At 39.0% G+C, this 20,421-nt stretch overlaps 1 protein-coding gene across 1 annotated transcript; it reads left to right on the top strand.

The window, feature by feature from the left end:
* Window positions 1-12,250: 12,250 nt before the first annotated feature.
* On the top strand, window positions 12,251-19,567 carry LOC108671956 (3'(2'),5'-bisphosphate nucleotidase 1-like). Its single transcript, XM_018159556.2, is given in 10 exon segments — window positions 12,251-12,511; window positions 12,852-12,945; window positions 13,626-13,729; window positions 14,668-14,716; window positions 15,065-15,145; window positions 16,291-16,390; window positions 16,917-16,964; window positions 16,966-16,987; window positions 17,240-17,403; window positions 17,778-19,567. Coding segments are annotated over 10 exon segments (885 nt in total). The 5' UTR covers window positions 12,251-12,385; the 3' UTR covers window positions 17,875-19,567.
* Window positions 19,568-20,421: the final 854 nt, after the last annotated feature.

The raw sequence follows: 20,421 nt of genomic DNA, 5'->3' as shown, positions 1-20,421 counted from the left end.
TACAAAATGAAATTCATATTAAAATTAAGTGAATTTCCTCACACCATTATTGAGGCACAGTGTACGTACAGCACTTGCTACTCGGCTAGACATTAGTAGATATATTCTATTATTGGCTAAATATTATTAGAAAAATTGTTAGACGTAATGTAGTGAGACGTAATGTTGTTAAACGTTATATTAGGCGCAATATTAATATTATGATGCGTTATCTAACATCACTACAAATTCATCTTTCATAATAAATAAGATTTACCGTTAATAAATAAGTGTTCATGATGTTATCACAATAAAAATGTGTACTTTATGTCAACGAAGCGAAGGCAACTTCTCTAAACCACCTTTGTATTTTACTGTCGCAATTGTTTTCCAAGGGGCATTATTTGCTATCAAAAAGAAGAGTTTCAAATAAATAGCTTGATCTCAAATTAACTTTCATCTTATTTGCTCATAAAAAGGAATAACACAAATAGAAAGCATATAATAAAGCTATGAACTTCTGCACGCAGCCTTGCGTCGTTCACGCCATGCAGTCCGTAGAACTCGTTCTATTTCGCCTGATCATTTCCTCAAGAAAAAAAAATTTCTGACACTGTATAACATGGAAAAAGAAAAACCATGTGCTTTTTATGAGTAATACATCATTTATGTACAATGATAAAGTATTTTTCTCCATATTTTAAAAAATTCACCACATCATAAAATAGTTTCTTGTTATATCGTTGGCAATGTCAAGGCTGTTTGGCCACACAGGTTCTGTGTGCCGGCACAGGAGCGGACGCTGCGCACCTGCCACTCCAGCAGCCCGCACAACACTGCAGGAACAGGTGTTCGTCGCCGCCTTATATAGGTTTAGGTAGGCCTGATCGAGCCAGTCATCAAATGTAAACAAAATTTTAGTATGTAGGATTCGACCTGAGAATTGGGTCACATTAGAATTTTAATCACCATATATTACTGATAAAATTGATTAATTAAAATTTTTATTAGCAGGTATTGTGAGGACGCGTAAAGGTTAAACGTATATATAATTGGTATAAAATTAATATTAGATGGCAGGATTTACTTGTTTACACACGTTCGATCGATGACACGAGAATTCGTTGATTTATTTTATCAGTGAGTGGAACTTTTCTTCAGATGACGGTAGATTAAAAGACAAGTTTCAGGAAGTAATTCTTCTTTATTAACGACGTTTCGAATGCAACAAACATTCATTTTCAAATTGAACATTGAAATTTTGGTGGAAATAAGCACATAATATAAGGAAATAGGATCGAACAGTAATAATTTATATAACTAAACTGATTTTATATATTAAGTTGAAATATAGTAATTAAATAATGGATTTAGATCATCATTCAATTTTTGAGCCTGAATACCGAAGAAAATGCGCCCTTTTATTGAAGATTTGCTTTCCCGTCATTGTTCACTCATCCTCTTGTTCACTCATCCTCTTGTTCACTCATCCTCTTGCTCACTCATCCTCTTGTTCACTCATCCCCTTGTTCACTCATCCTCTTGTTCACTCATCCTCTTGATACCTGTTGACATTACTAAACAAATTAAAATTTAACTTATTTACTTGTTAATATAGCAAACTAAATAAACATTGACTAATTTACTTGTTATTCGTTATACAACTTTTCTCTTGCTTTTTGTTCTCCTATTTTTTTACCACAAATTTTTGCTCTTTTTTCTGCGTAAAATAAAAAAAAAACTACGCCCACGAATGAATATTAAAGCGCGTTCAACGAGTCGCTAAAAAAGTACTCGCTCTGGACATGAACGATGTATTGAAGCATGTTGATATTGATTGCATGGTCATTAACCATGTTTCTGTTGATATAATAGTCATTAAAAATGTTTTCATTTTGTTAAGTGTTCATTAAACATGTAGATATTATCCCACCAGGCCCCTACATTTCCCAGTACCGGCGTCATTGATTTGTGCTCGCGTCACGAGATTTTTGAGAAAATTTTATGAATTTCGCCGCACGGCTTCCGCGGAGGCCGCACAGGCCGGGCAGATTTCCGGGAATACGGCGCGACATTCGTGCTGCTCACCGACAGATAATTTACTGAACTGACATTAGTACATCAGCAGCCTCAGCAGCTGGGGACTGGGGGCGATATAATTATGTTACTACTGCACGGTGACGGGGGACTGAAGTAATCATGTTGCTGGGGACGGGGCACTGAAGTAATCATGTTGCTGGGGACGGGGCACTGAAGTAATCATGTTGCTGGGGACGGGGGACTGAAGTAATCATGTTGCAGGGGACGGGGGACTGAAGTAATCATGTTGCAGGGGACGGGGGACTGAAGTAATCATGTTGCTGGGGACGGGGGACTGAAGTAATCGTGTTGCTGGGGACGGGGGACTGAAGTAATCGTGTTGCTGGGGACGGGGGACTGAAGTAATCGTGTTGCTGGGGACGGGGGACTGAAGTAATCGTGTTGCTGGGGACGGGGGACTGAAGTAATCGTGTTGCTGGGGACGGGGGACTGAAGTAATCGTGTTGCTGGGGACGGGGGACTGAAGTAATCGTGTTGCTGGGGACGGGGGACTGAAGTAATCGTGTTGCTGGGGACGGGGGACTGAAGTAATCGTGTTGCTGGGGACGGGGGACTGAAGTAATCGTGTTGCTGGGGACGGGGGACTGAAGTAATCGTGTTGCTGGGGACGGGGGACTGAAGTAATCGTGTTGCTGGGGACGGGGGACTGAAGTAATCGTGTTGCTGGGGACGGGGGACTGAAGTAATCGTGTTGCTGGGGACGGGGGACTGAAGTAATCGTGTTGCTGGGGACGGGGGACTGAAGTAATCATGTTGCTGGGGACGGGGGACTGAAGTAATCGTGTTGCTGGGGACGGGGGACTGAAGTAATCGTGTTGCTGGGGACGGGGGACTCAGTTATGTTACATAATCGCACGGTGCGCCAATAATTATGCAGGAAATTTATTAATCGTCTCAAATTGCGGGCCAGGCTCCACATGAGCTAAAATTCCGGTCATATTCCGTGTTCATTGAATCAATTTTACTAGGATTATCTCTACAAAATTAACGGATATTATTGCGGAAAGAATCCTAGTATGTACGTAGAATTACTGCTTAATGTGGTAGTGTGAAGAAGTTCATGTTATAATCTAGAGGAACAACGTAGCCCTAATTCAACAGCACGCTCGTGCGTGCAGAGTTTCATCATAGATGATGCATGACTAAAAAGGATTTACGCCAAAGCTGTCGTTTACCTCAGAATAAATTCCCTTAATTAACGACCCAAAATCCTCTTCATTTGAAATCCTTTATAAACCTTTAGGCCCATTCCCGAAGTTTCAACTTTCTTGAGATTGAAATTTCAGTTGCTGACTGCGTAATTCGAATGTCTCCCATAACAAACAATCAGAGCTGGGCAGCGCTACTTTGAAATGTAGCGCCGCTACCGCTACCGCTACATGCTTTAGGTGTAGCGGTCGCTACCGCTACCGCTACACCCACTAGATTGTAGCGGGCGCTACCGCTACAGTAAAATGTAGCACCGCTACATTAGCCGCTACAATGGCCATAATTATTGGAAATCTCTACGTATTTATTGTTCTGCTATTGGGATTTACTCATAAACATTTAATGATAATAAAACATTTTCCAAACATATCAATGCAACTTTATTGCAATTAACCTAACCGAACTAGTACGGGTTAGATACAGTAATTAAAAGTTACAGTTATTTTTATGTTTTACCTTCCCTACATGGATGTCTACTTTGATCTACCAATCTCAAAAATTATCCACATATTACATATACATATAAAAAATCACACTTTTATTTATATATATATGTGGATTATATTTGAGATTGGTAGTTAACAAGTAACAACTAACATGCTGACACTAGTAACAGGCTGAAGTTGACAACATTACACCGAAATCTTTCGTAGTTTTATTCTGTAATTAATATTATGTATGAATCATGCTGGTTTTTAAATAATATTTAATGCTATTAAGTAAAATTTAAAGGCTTTATCTATAAATGTAGCGGTAGCGCTGTAGCGGCAAAACCTCGTATCGCTACTTAAATATGTAGCGGGCGCTACCGCTACCGCTACAATTGCTTAAAAGTAGCGCCGCTACCGCTACCGCTACATGTAGCGCGCTACTGCCCACCTCTGCAAACAATCGACAAGAGAGTTTGATTAGTTTAAAAAATACTATCTTCCACTTATGAGGAACTTGCTTCATTTATTTGTCAGGCTTCGGCATAGCGGCTTCAATGAACAGACTTGACGAAGCTATGCAGGAGCATATGTTCAGTCTTAAAATGCCTAGCAAATTACGGACCAGGCAATAAGTCCAGCAGCTATCTCAATCAATCGTCAGCTATGGAAAGATCGTGTTCCAAAGGCCGGATCCCTTGTGAATCAAGTCACGAAAATTACATGAATCGGCAACAGGCCATGGGCCTATTTCTTCAGTGCCGACACTTCTATTCTATTCCATGATGTCACGTGAAGTCCTCTATCCGACAATAATGAATTAAGTACAGGAGGGTAAGAACGACACATGGAAAGATTTAGCTCTTCTTATATTATAAAAATCAGACACAGACATGAGAACAGAAATTAGACAGAGTTATTGTCAATAGCTAGGAATAAATCTGAAATAATAAATCAGACACAGACCTGAATACAGAAATTAGACAGAGTTATTTTGAATAAAGGGTATTCAACCAAGTATTAAATTAAATTAATGCGGATTTATTGTTTTGTACGAATACTTTTTTCACCCGAAAAGTGAACATGTTGCATTGTTTTTTGTTGCATTGAGATTTAATTTCTTTTGATAGTATTTTTGAATACCATGCGTCTCTATACATAATTTAAATCACTTTTCCTATTAAGTTTGTGTACTTACATACATTAAAATATGATTTTTCAAGTGTACGAATATTTATTTCCCCCCACTGTAGTATATCAGCGGGACACGATGGCTACGAAGAAAGAACGACCGTGGGCAGTGGGGACGCGCGACTACGGCTGATGTACGGCCGACAACGTATGCGTGAAGTATATGGTGGTTTACGACAGTCGTAATACTCAACGGAACTGCAACGGATCAACGTTGCTGGTAAACTTTGATTTTTTATGTAAACTGATAGATTTTCTACTTTGATGGTGCTTGGATTACTCTTTTCCTGTACTATTGAGTTTATTGCAACCCTCCCTCTGAACGATTTTTGTCGTAACCAATTTAATATTCGAATTTATGTACGATAATACTCAGAGTAAAACCTAAGACGCTACGAACGCAAGCTGACCAAATTAAATCAATCAGTAATTATATTATAAGAATGGAACCAATCTTCAACCAAATAAATTTCTACATAGCTAGCATAGCATAGCCGTTATAGTAGCTAAAGTCCTGCGAGCATCACATGAAAATTTTTTTTTTTTGTGAGAGAATAAGGAAGGATTGGAAGAAAGTGAGGTGAGGATTGGATCAAAAATTGAAATTTAATTTTGTAATAGATAGAAATAAATTTTCTTTGAAAGACGCCATATAGTTTTCATTCATATTTTGAACGAGAGTAAAATGGGAGTCCGATTTTCTGTGTGAAATGCGAGCTAGTATACAAGAGCTTTATTATTATTATTAACGGTTTCAGGGATTATGGGAATGAAAGGATTCGGAATAAGAGGATTCAAAATGTGCAGGAATCTTCAATCCAGAGCAACGCCAGGCTTCAACTATTACAATATGAAATATCTACATACATTAAACTATTACACATTAGCTGATATTCGTAGGCTTTCTTGATACATGTTTCCCACGTATGTTCGAGGATTATCTACCGAAAATTCGTGAAGAATTTATTACATCTCAGTTGACGAAAGAAACAACAAAAGATAAGATTCGAAGAAACCTCAGATGATTTATAGGGCGAGGGATGAGCTCGATGGAGATATCGGCGAGCTCTTCCGGTAATATGTCACGATTTTTTGCTGAGAAACGTCCGCGTGAACACGGCAGCAATAGCGTGATTAACTGCGCCTGCGGGACACGAGGATTCAATTCATAAAAATGCTATTCCCGACAGACAACAGGGTTTAGTCCAGTCCAACGGACTAGACTAGACCGTCGACCTTGGCCCGCAGCACCGGTCTAGTCCCTCTATAAGGCCGGGCAGACCACTGAACTTGGACTGCAATATGGGTCTAGTTCCTCAATAAGACCGGGCCAGACCACAACCCTGGCCCGTAACACGGCTTGAGCTTGTATTTATGTAAGACCAGGCTAGACCCCTGACCATAGAACGTAACACGGATCTAGTCCCGTTATAAGACCGGGCCAGACCTCGACCTTGGCCCGCTACACGGGTCTAGTTTCTATTGAAAACCGTGCGAGACTCTCGACATTGGCCCGCAACACCGGTCTATTGGGTAATCCGAACACAATCATAGTTGAAAATCTACCAGTTTACGTCACAAAAATCCCCTATTCTACGGGCACGTTGAATAAGAGAACGCGCCCGTAGAGTGAGACGACTCCCGCAATGACCGTTCCTCACGCGCACGTTTGCATCCGTATTTCCAGCGGCCGTACCGTAGCTGTAACTGCTCGTCCCCGCGATAGCTTTTCACAGTTGCCTTTTCTTCATAACCGCAATCTCCGCGCTTAGATAGATGTATCACGGCCAGTCTGGTCGTAGAATTTATATAACGACCGCACTTCTGCATAGTGGCGTCCGACTTAATCGTCGATGGAGTTACCCTAAGCTTGTCGCCGTGCAGCTACTGCTGGTTATATATGTGACCGTACTGCTGCTGATGACGATGAAAGTGTCCGTACTGTGTTGGTCACCGTACATATGCGAATTATTCCGAAGTGTTCGATACTTGAAGGCTCTAATTGGCGGCTTTATAATCGTTGAGCGCTCGAGGCCTCTCGCGTTGTCTAACGGCTGAGTCGCAGCCAGAGTGTTAATTGATGTTGACCGTACATAAATATGCCGAAGACGTGGCTGTCGCTTGTAGATTTTAGACGCGCAAACAGGAATCGCGGTTACCTCGAGTCTAGTTTCTCGCGACCGCTAATGTTAAAAAATATAACTCAGTACTCACTGCTGTGAGTGACAGAGAGCGCATTTTCTCGTCGACGAGAACTTGAGATCACGGACGGACGGACAGATAGACAGACGGACATGGCGAGCACAATAGTGCATTTTTTACATAAATGAGAAAATGCGCTAAAAATGGCGAAGCCGCTGGCCTAACGGCAGCAGCCGTCACAACATTCGCAGATTGCAGACCGTGCTCGTGACCGGGACTTCAGAAGAACAATCTTTAATTGGCGCGAAGTTTAGGGCCCTTGTATAAGCAAACGTCGTACACAGCTAAGCCTATACCCCTCGAAGTGACGCCGAATTCCTCAACTGATGGAACTCAAAAGTACCTTAAATTTAGATCCGAGTCTGTGTATTGCAGCTCGTTTAAATTCACTAATTATTTATCCTTCACCCATGATGCCCGCGTTTTGTCAACTAATTTCTGTCTTCATTTAAGCATAGAATTTTTTGAGGTTGCTGCGGTTCTTCCATTAGGAGTTCGCAATTGTGGAGGATAATTATTTCACTATCATTGTATCATTTTAATCATATTCTGTAAATACTTTTTTATTTTTGTCTTCATTTCCTTTCTATTCATCCGTTTATTTTTCCTTACTATTTATACTTTATATATCTTGTTTCATATTTTTAAACTCAGCATCAGATATTTTCTTCGATCTTTGTGATCTATATAATTTGATAATACATAAAATATGAGTCATGTTAACTGATTTGTCCTTCTTGCATTCAGACTCGTATTTTATTCAAGTTCAAGGTTTAATCAAGTTCAAGATAACTTTCATATTCAACTTTCGCATTAACACTTTCATGAAGGCTTTCACTTTTAAATTATTAATCATTTGAAGAATAATATTTTTAACACTAAACACCAATGTTGCGTAGTGCAATATCAGAACATTGCACGCTTTCTTATTATGCTGTGAATATAAGCCAATTTTGGCATGTATTATTTTATAGTTTAGCGATATTCCCATGTAATATGTGTTATATTGCATTAATAGGCTATAGTCACATGTGAACTGCACCTTAATCTATAAGAAGAAATTGTTCAGACCATTTAGTCATCATGAGTAGGCCATTTGAGTTATCTAAGAAATCCGTTAATCTTATCAGTAGCTAGATTGCGTTAACAAACATCACCCTACCGTCTTGCAGCAGATCGTCTATTATTATTAATATTATATTACAATTATTAAGATCTTCTAGCTCTTAGCTTGGCGTAGAAGAATTATGTAATTATGAAATTTAAAACTGGTTCTGGATATGATGTAGTGTTACCATCCGATGAGGAAAAACATTGGTCAGACATGGTGCGTTATGTCGTGAAATTTAAATCGAATAATTACATTTTATTTAATACCCGTTAAATAAACTCAATATGTAGTTCAACCAACAGAGCTGCTTAGGCCCGTATGCTAAATGGGGCACTAGCACTACGAAGTAGCACTACGCACTACAAGCAGTAGTGCGGTACTAGTGCGACATGGAACACTACGGTTGGCATGCTAAATAGGGCACTAGCACTTTGAAGTAGCACTATGCACTACAAGCCGTAGTGCGACATGGAACACTACGGTTGGCATGCTAAATAGGGCACTAGCACTTTGAAGTAGCACTACTTTTGAATTTTATTTTTATTATTTTTTCTGGAGTCATTTTGAATTCTTCTGCAAGAACTTTCCATGCTTCTCTCTTTTGTTCGATGTCTTTGGTAAGCGTGGACTTTGAATATATGATGGGAAAGGTGCGCAGACGCATTGCGAATTTCAGCTCACCATCAAAATTTTCATTAGTACCATAACCATCACAATTAAACATTTTACATCAATCTTCTGCAAAGAATAAAAATTACTTAGAGAATAATTAATTATTTGAGCACTTAACTACCATTCTTCAATAGACTCATAGCGTAGTGCGGCACTATAAAGTACTCTAACAGCGGAGTAGCACTTCAAAGTCTTTCTGCATACGAATCAGTAGTGCGACACTAAACATTGTAGAGCTACTTCGAAGTGCTTAGTGTCTGTCACGTATTTAGCATACCAACAGGACACTTCGTAGTGCATAGTGCTACTTCGTAGTGCTAGTGCCCTATTTAGCATACAGCCTACAGGCCTTAGTTGAGATTTTATGGGCAAAATGCTTTTCGAGCTATATTATCTAAATTATACCTTTTAATTTATTTCATCTTCGCAAGAATGATCTATCTAATAAAATCTTAACTTATGCGATATATATTTTTTCTGCTGCATCCATCATGCTTTTCAGTTCTGCTCTGACGAAAAAGTACATTACAAAAGGAATCGTATTTTCATATATGTTTAGTTTCTACGTTTTTCAACTCACCGCAGCGATCATTTTACATAACGTTTTACATAACTTTCACATCTATCAGCGATCATCTATTTGCACTACATTGAGAGCGAAAGCACTGGTCAGATGCCGGCACCGTTGAATTAATTCAACAATGGATGCCGGTGTCCACTCCACACTCCACATAGCACAGTCGCGACACTCGCGAGCAGAGCATAGCATGATAGCTCATATAGCTGGCAGCCTGGCATACGAATTACGAAGTCAGTGTGTCCGCGCTTCTGACTAAGTAAGGTCGCTTGTCGCTATTCAGCCTATTGCGACGCTGATGGTGTTTTTTGTCTGTTCGTTTCGTGTCGATGAGTTGTGTAGCTTGTTTTGAGATTGCGGCGAAGTCTGAAAGCGAATTATTCACGACAAACCATCTCTTATCACTATAACACTCACAAAACACTGTCAATATGGCTTTATTGCCGGTAGATCCTGCACCACTATCATCATCATCTTGTCTACTTCGAACGTTGGACTGAAATCACTGAATGGGCTCGCCTGCTGGACAAAACTCAAAAGCACAGGCCAAGGGAACCAGACTACCAGTGGAAGTGGTGAGAATGACTTCGCCGGGTGGAGACGACATTCATAATGGCTTCCTGAGAGCTCTGGGACAGGAGAGGAACACCATGGACCTCTCCTCACTTTATTCAACCAAAGCTTTCAACTTGGCATACTCCCTTCATCTTGGAAAGAGGGGATTGTTCTCCCAATCCTGAAACCTGGTAAAGATCCCTCCCTGCCTTCATCCTACCGACCAATAACGCTGCTTTCATGCCTGGGAAAGCTAATGGAACGATTAAAACTGGTCGTCTAGCTACCTTATAGCAAGTGAATTGTAACTCATTAAATAAGAAACTGCCAATTGCCACTTCTCATTGTGAAAACTGTCAACAATCTGAAGATGGTCACCTGTGAGAGTGAAATGAGGCCAGAGATGGTGAAACTTGAAATAATTAATCATTGATGAGTCCAGGTGAAACAAGTGGTCAAGGTGTCTACTTCCTCACCTTCAACCCGTAACCACCACCAGTGGAAGTGGATGGCATCCACTGGCCCTCGATTTTGCCACTGCCAGAGCATTTGCCTGTTTGACAGTGTTCCGCATGAATGGCTGTTGGATAAAGACCGTAAAGTGAAGTCTTTTAGAATACCTAAATGGAAATGTACTTGGTAGTTGGTACAATCTACAATGGATCAGAGATTTTCTAGGTGGTAGACAACAACGTGTCAGCATAAGTTTTTAAGGCAACCCCAGGGCCCAGGCCCATCATATTAGACTGGGCAGCACTTGCCACTCAGCAGTGTGCAGTGACTTGGCACAAGGAAGAGTTGTTGGGCCTGATTTGCTTGTTGCTTCTACAAAAAATCTGCCAGAACTCAGAAGTAAAGTGTAAACTGTCCAGTGTGTGCTCCATGTAATCCCTTTATGTCGTATGATGTATCATTGTATGCTGATGTCTGATGACACAAATCACACAATAGTTTATGATTCAATTGGGGTTGGGGATGCATCCAATAAAGTGAAACTGCAAGTCACAGACAGACAGCAAGTCTGCAAGATGATCTTAATACTCAGTTAATAGTCAAGTTTACTGGGCTGCTATGGAGTATGGACTAGGAGCAGCTGAATTTTAATACTGACAACTGTGACAAGTTCAAAGTATTTCATCTTGGGAAGAAAATAAACAGCAAGATAACAATATGAGCAAGAGCTAACATGGTTCATCATGGTTGCAACAAGAGAGTAATGATTAGAATAGGCTAGGCCCTAGGGACTAGGGTGGAAGAAAATTTGGTATACCTACTCAAATTGGAAGTTTGTCAACAAGGAGCTGAAATTTTCTAGTCACAATATTAAAACATAAGCTAATAAATCTAATAAACTTCTTGGACTGAATCCAACTCATCAGATGCTCTTATAACTTATAAGTTCCCAGATGCCTAACCGCTGCAATGATTAAATCATTCAAGTAAACATTTGCAAATTTTGTTTATTGGGTTCTGACGTTCTGTAATCTCTGATTTTATAATTTTGTTAATGGTATGAAGTAAAATTATCAGACAAATATATTTGATATTGATCAAGCCAATTTACCTACTTAGATTAAGTGACAGTACTCTCATTTATTCAAAACAAACATTGAGTAAACTGAGACTTACAGAAAGTGGAGTGCCATATTTTTTTCAATTGTTGAATGTTGACTTGTTAAGGAATGACTGAAATGAAATTATATTTTTCTCCCATGAAAGATAGCCTCTGACACCAAGGCATGAGGATCTCTAGATGAAAAGTATATTATGTTGTTGAATAAAACATTTGACAAAAATTAAACAATTTTATTTAACAATATTATAAAATCATTTTGGAATATTGGTCTGAACTCTGAAGTATCCCCAAATTGCATTTGCAAGTAAGAACAATTGTTTACAGGTGATTTTCAAAAATCACCTGTAATAAATAGGCCATTTTTTACTAAATAAATTTGAAAAAAGCCATAGTTATGAGTGAATGGCCAGATTCATGGGCTTTTTGTTCAATTCATGGGTGGCTTGAAACTATATTATTCCCAATATTCCAGTTAGGTTACCCTAGGTATAGAAGTAAATTCAATGAAAACTTCCATAGTTTCATAAATCAGACTGCATAGTGTAGATTACATATCATGACAGGCTTAGACAGCTATAATAAAGTACGTAAATGTTTATCTAAATTACTCAGAACCACCTTTAAATGGAAACATGCTCATGCTTGCTTTTGATTTCACGCAATCTAGATGAGATCCTAATATTTTTTGTGAACTTGTCAAGTTGTCATCAAATTTTCAGATTATCTCAGGTGTGCTCAAAGTTAAAAAGTAATAAGTCAGCATAAAGTTATTGTCAAAAATTGAAATGGCTAGCACGGCAAGTCCTCTCCTTCCTCGTCTTGTTTCATCATGTGTTGCAGTTGCTAACAACGCGGGAAAAATTATTAGGGATATATTAAAGCAAGGTGATCTGCAAATTGTGCAGAAAGAGGTATGTGCAATTTTTTTCTCAATGATTATCTAATATATAATAAATTAAATTCATGCATATACCTTAGGTATAAAATGGCAGCAAAGTTTTGGAAATTTGTTTAAGCTAAATTCTATGTTGAAAAATTAGGTATACTGTACATATAGCCATGAATGATAATTTACTATTGAATAAGAAATACAGATTACTTTGATATTTGTTCATGAAATAAAACATCATTTGATTTTGTATCATTCATTTATACACAACTAGAAGTATATATAATTGGTTGTATGAATTGTGCATAGTGGTTTGATCAGCCTCAAAGTTTGCAGTGATCATTTTTATTTTGCCTCCATAGCATGCCAAAGATCTGCAAACTGAGGCAGACAGAGCTGCCCAGCGCTACATTGTGTCTTCCCTTGCTGCCCACTTCCCCAAGGCTACTCTCATTGGTTAGTTCTGGGTTACTTCTTCAAATTTATTTGCATGTTAATGAATCTAGGCTGCTTGATTGATGTAGGTTGAAGTGTTTCTTGTCTTGCATCTTTATATGTGCTCGGTGTGATTTCTTTATTCCTTAGCCAAATATAACCATTTATACTGCATTGTACACATGACCAGAATACCTCTACATGTTCAAACTCAAATTAGACCATTAAAGACCATACTTACATTTCATAAATCAAAATTATAGGTGATCCTTGAGCAATTTTCTATGTATGTGTGGTGTTCCATAAATCCAATATATAGTCAAATGGGGTAAGACAGGATCGCAGCTTTCATGGGGTAAGAAAGGACCGGCCCATGACGTGCATTCTAACTGCACTGAATTTAATTTGATGAAAGAATATGTTAGAGCAATCATTGCCTGTCATTTCAGTGTTTGTTTCAACCCTCTTCTGCAAATAATGAATTTTTGGTTAATTTTTGAAAAAAAACCTATGTAAAGAAGGGTCACAAAATAGTTAACCCTATTTGGGAAATAAGCTCTGTCTTTACACCTTGTGATAGGTTTAGGGTTTTTTATTTATTCATGGTATAGATGCTACATGCTTGTTAGTGATTTCGGTCCTGTCTTACCCCATCTGACTATATATATAACATGTATGGTACCATAATTCTTGTGCGGCAGGTGAGGAGGAAGAATCAGGATCTGGTGAAGTGACGGACCTTACATCTGTTGAGCAGCTCACCATTGCCTGCCCTGAGCATCTCTCCAACTTGTCCGAAGAAGAGGTCTCACCTACATACTAATAAAAATATCAATCTTTTTTCTCTTTTGAATCAATATATTTACTTCAAGTGAAACTTGATGATACTTTTTTGTAAATATTTCTGAAAATAAAACTAAATTGAACATCATATTTGATATCTTATCAAGTATATATTTGTGTAATTATAGCTTTTATATCTGTGACAATATAGTTTTTGATAATGTAGATGCTGATGAAAAGTCAATGCTATTATTCTTGTTGCCGTCACAATAGTTTGAATGAAGACAATGCTGGCATATTCTGCAGTTCAATATGCATATACTGTTTTTATTATATGTAAAATATGCCAGCTAAGCATGGCCTTGAAATCAAGTAAATATAGAAATATACCGTATATAGGTTTCTTTTTCTATTCATTTTAAGATTATTTTTGTGTTCTCAATGATATGTATGTTTTTCATATCATTCTGTCAGTGCTAGATTATCATGATGATTAGAGTTGAGGTTGTGTGGAGTCATTGTTTACATGATGACAAGCAAGTTTTGTTATCAACATCCTGCAGTTCTTGCCTGTGCTGAATGATTTTCTTATCTAAGTCATGGTTGCATCAGCCAGCCTTACTGATAAGAATGAACCTTCAAAATTATCTCACGTTGAAAATCATGCTTATCAGACAATATTATAAGAATTGCCTTGGAACTTGTCACTTCATCCAAGCAGTCAACTGACTTAAGAAATCATGTGGAATATATTCTGTTGCATATAACTCAAAATAATTATGTAATTATTAGGCAGTTGTTCTGCTTATGCATATGGTATGAAATCATTTTTAATAGCTCAGTTAAAGTTAAAAGTGCTCATTGTGCAAGTATAATTATTCACCTTGCATACAATGTATGTAGCATCAATGTTTGATTTTTCATTGACGCCTTGTAGATAATTTGCCTGAACTGTTGCAGGTTGTGTTGTGGATAGATCCTGTTGACGGCACATCTGAGTACACCCAAGGTGTGTGTCAGTACTTCCAATTGACTGACTCCTGCATAGAAACATCTATCATAGTTGAATTATCACCCATAAGAATTAATTTGAGGATTATGATATAATTTCAATTGAATTTCTGGTCTTCATTTTGTCTTCCGTTTACTTCTGTGCTCTAAATATCATGATGATTCGGGATGTGTGGAATCAATTCCATCTCCAATGAGGTTCCATGACATTATTACGACTTACAACTTGAGTTAGGTTTAGTAAAAATTGAACCGGTTTTCCTTTGATATAAAAATTTGTGCTAGGATAATATGTCTAGGCCTTGACAACCTCTGCCACTTTTGCCCATGCTTGCTCCGGACGCAGCATTCGAGTGCATGTCAGGTAGACACGGCGCCTCTTGCCCTCGTGTCTCGGTACTTGAACACAGAACTGTCAGCTGCACAAGTTAGTGTGTCTCGAGTGTTGGGGCCTTTAGTGGTGTCATTGGTCTTGCTCTGAGTATTGCCATTTGCCTAAGTATTGCCCCAAGTGTAGTTCTTAGTACCTATTGCCCCAAGTTTAGTTCTTAGTATTGCCCCAAGTGTAGCCCTTAGTTTTACCCTTATAGTGTTGCCCGGGTTCACTACCTTCCAATTGCTGCATGTATATCATACCTTCTACACTCGTCTTGCACGCTCAAACTTCTGTAGACTTTTTCTGTATGCTCAAACTTTTACATTTTTTGCTTTATTTAGTACATGCTGTCACATGCAAATAACATTATATATTAATCAATTTCAGTAGTATAGAATGTTTTCTACTTCGCAAAGCACGTGTTGAAAACCTCCCATTCTCAGATGCACAATTTAACTTCAGTCTGGGCACATACATAACATCTTCCCAAACTAGTTTTTTAACCTGCCAATATAATCTAATTAATGATTGTTACTTTTGATGGATTGGTTGCCTTGTTTACTCCAACCCTGTTTTACGTCGTTGACTCTTAGGTCTTAAATTAAGTTCAAATCTTCTGCCTGCTCTTTCATGTCATTTAAGTCGAGTGGTATGTAGGTCATTATTTTATGTGTATGCTTTTCCCATTCTTGTGAATGTATTGAAAAACTTCTTTACACTTTTTCTATTCATTCAACAATCAAATTCATCGAATTATTGTTTAGGCAATTTGCTTGATAATTTTATTTCTATGTGCCAATTCCTGAACAATTTATTTCTGTAAATTTTATACAAGTTTTCTTGTTACATATTACTGGATGAGATTTAATTAAATGATTCTTCACAAACCCTATACTAAATCATCAATATAATTTGTTCACTTGATATAATAATATTCTTAATGAGAACATTTATCAGCATTGAGCTTCGCTCGAATGATTTGCATGAACCCTCAGTTGAATGCATGATTTTGGTGACCTGTACTGCAGCTGTAGCAGTGACTGCTGCTGTAGCATTGACTACAGCTGTAGCAGTGACTGCAGCTGTAGCAGTGACTGCAGCTGTAGCAGTGACTGCAGCTGTAGCAGTGACTGCAGCTGTAGCAGTGACTGCAGCTGTAGCAGACCCACAGCTCTACACTATGCATTGCTGTGCAGGTTTACTGGACCACGTCACAGTTCTGATCGGCATAGCTGCGCAGGGCAAAGCTGTGGCAGGCGTCGTCCACCAGCCTTACTTCAACTACCAGACCCCAGGGTCAGCACCCTTCATCCAAATTGTCTGTATAGATGACATGTGTTGTAGTTATAGTAATTATGGCACAAAATAAGTCTTGTGTGAAGTTCCTTGCTCGGCACACATAAAATGGTCATTAGCAAGTTGCAAATATAGCAATAATGTTTCAAGGTCAATATACTGATTAATTTAACTGAGCTCATCTTCTTCTTGGTTGTAGCAACCCTTCACTGCACAGGAGTACACAAACTTGCGTTTAACCTTAGCATTAGGGAGAGCTTAGGTATTTTGCAGGAAGACCTTATGGTGCGTCTGTGCTGTCTTGACGCATTTTTAATTCCAGTTCAATAGAACTTCCTGTTCTTGACTTTCTTTAATTATCTACATTTACTAACTCGTTTTAACTTTACGTTTACCGACTTTTTATTCCTTCACATTTGCCAACTCCCTAACCGTTCACATTTGCAAACGTTTTATTCCTTCCCATTTACCTACTCCGGTACTCCCTAACCTTTCACATTTACCAACTCCCTAACCTTTTCAACAGAGCTGAGCTGGGGAGGACAGTGTGGGGTGTGGTGGGGCCATTGGCCATGAGGTGGGGGAGCTGGCCATAAGGTGGGGGAGCTGTCCATAAGGTGGGGGAGCTGGCCATAAGGTGATGACTAAAGATAGTTTTGGTGTAACTAGCCATAGTTTTTTTACATGTATCCCAGCAGCACAGTAACTATACATGGTTTTGAACACCAACGAGTCCCTGATCTACCGCTGTATCCTACAACAATTCCCTGGTCTACTGCTGTATCCTTCAATGAGTCCCTGGTCTACCTCTGTATCCTTTCCTACCTTGTAACTGTCACCCTGGCGCAGGTGCTGCTGCTGCTGGACGGCCACGCGCACGCCTACGTCTTCGCCAGTCCCGGCTGCAAGAAGTGGGACACGTGCGCCCCTGAAGCGGTGCTGGTGGCTGCTGGGGGCGCCCTCACTGACATCAGGGGCGACCTCATCCCTTATCATAAGGACGTCGACCGCAGGTACGTGGGTCTTGCTGCTACATAGCGGGGGGACATTGCCTGCTTGATGTGTGGTGTTGTGGTCGTGATGTTGTGGTCACAAGAAATGGTGAGCTGCAGAGTTGCACTATGACACCTACACTTTTTGGTCATTTCAAATCTTTTGGTAATAGAAATGGCAGTATAAAACGTGTAATTAATTTTGAAGAATGTTGTTCTTATGCAAGGTTGCGACCAAAGTTATATGCAAGTCCGACTTTATTTTTCTCGTTATAAAATCGGGTGTAAAACGTTGACACCTAGCGGATTTTGAAAAAAATTGTAATTAAATAATTAATTATTTGACTGAAAATTGTAATTAGATTATTAATTTTATTTATCGTATCCTATTGCAGAAACAGCACAGGCGTTTTGGCCACGGCGCCCGGGGAATGCCACCAAACATATCTCAACAAAATCCCTGATGCCGTTAAGAATAATCTGAAGAAATAATGCCTCTCCTGGCCTGTCAATACTCCTGCCGTGGCCGCTGCCTTGTCAAGAGGAGCTACTGGAAACGTCCGCCTGTCGAGCTTCATGTCAGCTTGTCCAGGCTCCCCAATCCTTGTTTTCAATCCCAATCCTTGTCTTCAATTCCCATCGCCAACCCTGGAATTGAACCTCCTTCACCAATCATTTAATTAAACCCCCAATCCTCAATCCTTGTCTTCAATCCCCATCCTCAATCTTTGATTTAAATCCCCATTTCCAATCCTTATCTTCAATTCCAATCCCCAATCCTTGTCATCAATTCTAATCCTCAATACTTGCCTTCAACCCCATCCCCAATCCTTGTCTGCAATCCCGATCTCCAATCCTTGTCTTCAATCTCTATCCCCAACCCTTGTCTTCAATCCTTATAATCTACAGCCGTGCGTGTTCCCATATTTTCATTTCTGGTTAGTATATTTTTATTATGGTTATTATATCAATTTACGATAAGTTACAGAGTTTACATCTGCATTCTTTTATTCATTAAAAGTCTTTTTCCAATGTTGAATTACGACAATTGTTCTTATCATTTACGATTAGCTTCAAGTTTCAGTTATGGGTTCTCATTTACCTAATTAAGTTAATTAACTAAAGTTCTCACCAGTTTGCATTTTGCGTTGGCTCAAAAAAGGCCAAATATCAAGTCAAATGTCAAAGGCTGAAAGCTGGAGTTGTCTGTGACTTTAGTTACCTTGGGCCGTACTGTCAAAAATATGTGAGTTCGTAACTCAATCAGCCTATCACTGACGGCTTATTTAGCTACACCCACCAATCATGGACGAGAAATGGACCGATAAGTGCGTTTGAGCGAGTTTAGAGACTACGGGCGCTGGCCTGTAGATATGAATTGCTGTGGCCTTAGAGAATGTGTCCTTAGACAAAGGGTTCCAAAAGGTTAGACTGCTACTGTATGTAATTAACTGGATTTGCGGTAATCGGAACCTTCATCCATGTCACTGATGACTATTTTTGAGTTTTGTTGCTCAATCATTGCAGCTCTAGTCAATCATGCGTCTTAAACTACACTTCGTGAGAACGCCAACCGCCCTGAATGAAGCCTTTATTTTGTAATATGTACGCTTCAATATTGTTAATGGTGCTTTAACCTTTAATGCTAAGCTCTTTGTATTCTTAATGAGTTGTTAATGTTGCTGTCCACGGCTCTGCTTGTGCGTCGCCTTCAAATCATCCTTGCGTGCCCGGCTGTGCGCGCGGGCATTGGTTTATTTTACGCACAGATTTGTCTGTGAAGTTGTACGCTCAGTTTAACGTTTATTAACTTAATTTCATGCAACTAACCGTTCTAACTCTGACATTTTGTTTTGCTTCGAAGTTTATTCTGTTACACGTTATATTTTGTTTGTTATGTTATGCTCGTTCAGTTTTGATGTGGTGCTTGTGTGATGTGATTATCCCCTCATGATTCATTCCGAAAATTTCCTTGTACGCCGATATTACGACGGAAGAAAAATGTAGTTTTGATACTAAATAATCCATAGTACCTATTTCAGCTGTAGAATTAGTGTCAATCTTAGAATTAGTGCCAAACTTTGCTATAGTGCTTGCATCTAAAATTTGAAGTTGTCCTAACTCTTAATTCAATTCCAGATATTAATTGTAAACTCTTAGAAATTGATTTTTTTATATTATTAAACGAGTATAAGAGAAATTTTTATTCTTACCACACATTTGTTAGGTTGTAAACCCCGCGTCTGTGAGAGGAAAAAGATTTTCTCTATATATAAACCCTTCAGAGGTTTATAATTATTATTAATTATATTAATTTATACCTAATTAAAAACCTCGGAAATATATACGTTTAATATAATCTTCCATGTGTGCTGAATCATTTAAATGCGTCTAGATTTCATAATGAGATGGTGAACTGATCGTTTATAAATAAAATTTGTAGAATAGCGACGACAACGTATTAAAAAGTATGACACTCGTGCGATTTTGTCAAAAGCCACGACGAAGTTACCTCTTGTAGAATGTCGCTATTTTGCTGAAACTGCAGGTTAATTTCTGGGCCACTGTGGTTACTGGGGCTGCCTCGGTTGAAGGAGATGCAAGACATGATGGGTTCCATATTAATGTTGCAAACGAGATGAATACTAGGTATTCATTCTCCACTCTCTGAAACACTTCAAAATTTACTTCAATAAATTATGTTCGATGATCTGCAATATCCATGGCACTTGTGGCCTTAGGGGACTAAAGACTTTTCTTAAAATTTTATTATTTCTCTCTGTGAGTGTAAGATATCCTTATATCTGAATAGTATACATAGTAGGGTGGCCCAGTGGTTACAGTTCAGAGTACCAGGATTGGAGCAGAGAGGCGCGGGTTCGATCCCAGCTCTGTGCGCCAGTTTCTGGTCAGAATCGGCGAGGAGGCCGGGCGGTTAAGCAAAGCAGAATTGTAGCAATGAGCTGCGAGTTCGAGACCACAAAATGCTGTGAATATTCTGTGATGTTAAGAATCGGCGACAGGCCTACGGCCTAATAA

Source organism: Hyalella azteca, unplaced genomic scaffold (assembly GCF_000764305.2).
Source record: "Hyalella azteca isolate HAZT.00-mixed unplaced genomic scaffold, Hazt_2.0.2 contig12030, whole genome shotgun sequence".
NCBI classification, from domain to species: Eukaryota; Metazoa; Arthropoda; class Malacostraca; order Amphipoda; family Hyalellidae; genus Hyalella; species Hyalella azteca.
The sequence above is the reverse complement of the archived record's forward strand: the minus strand, read 5'-3'. Positions and strand labels throughout refer to the sequence as shown.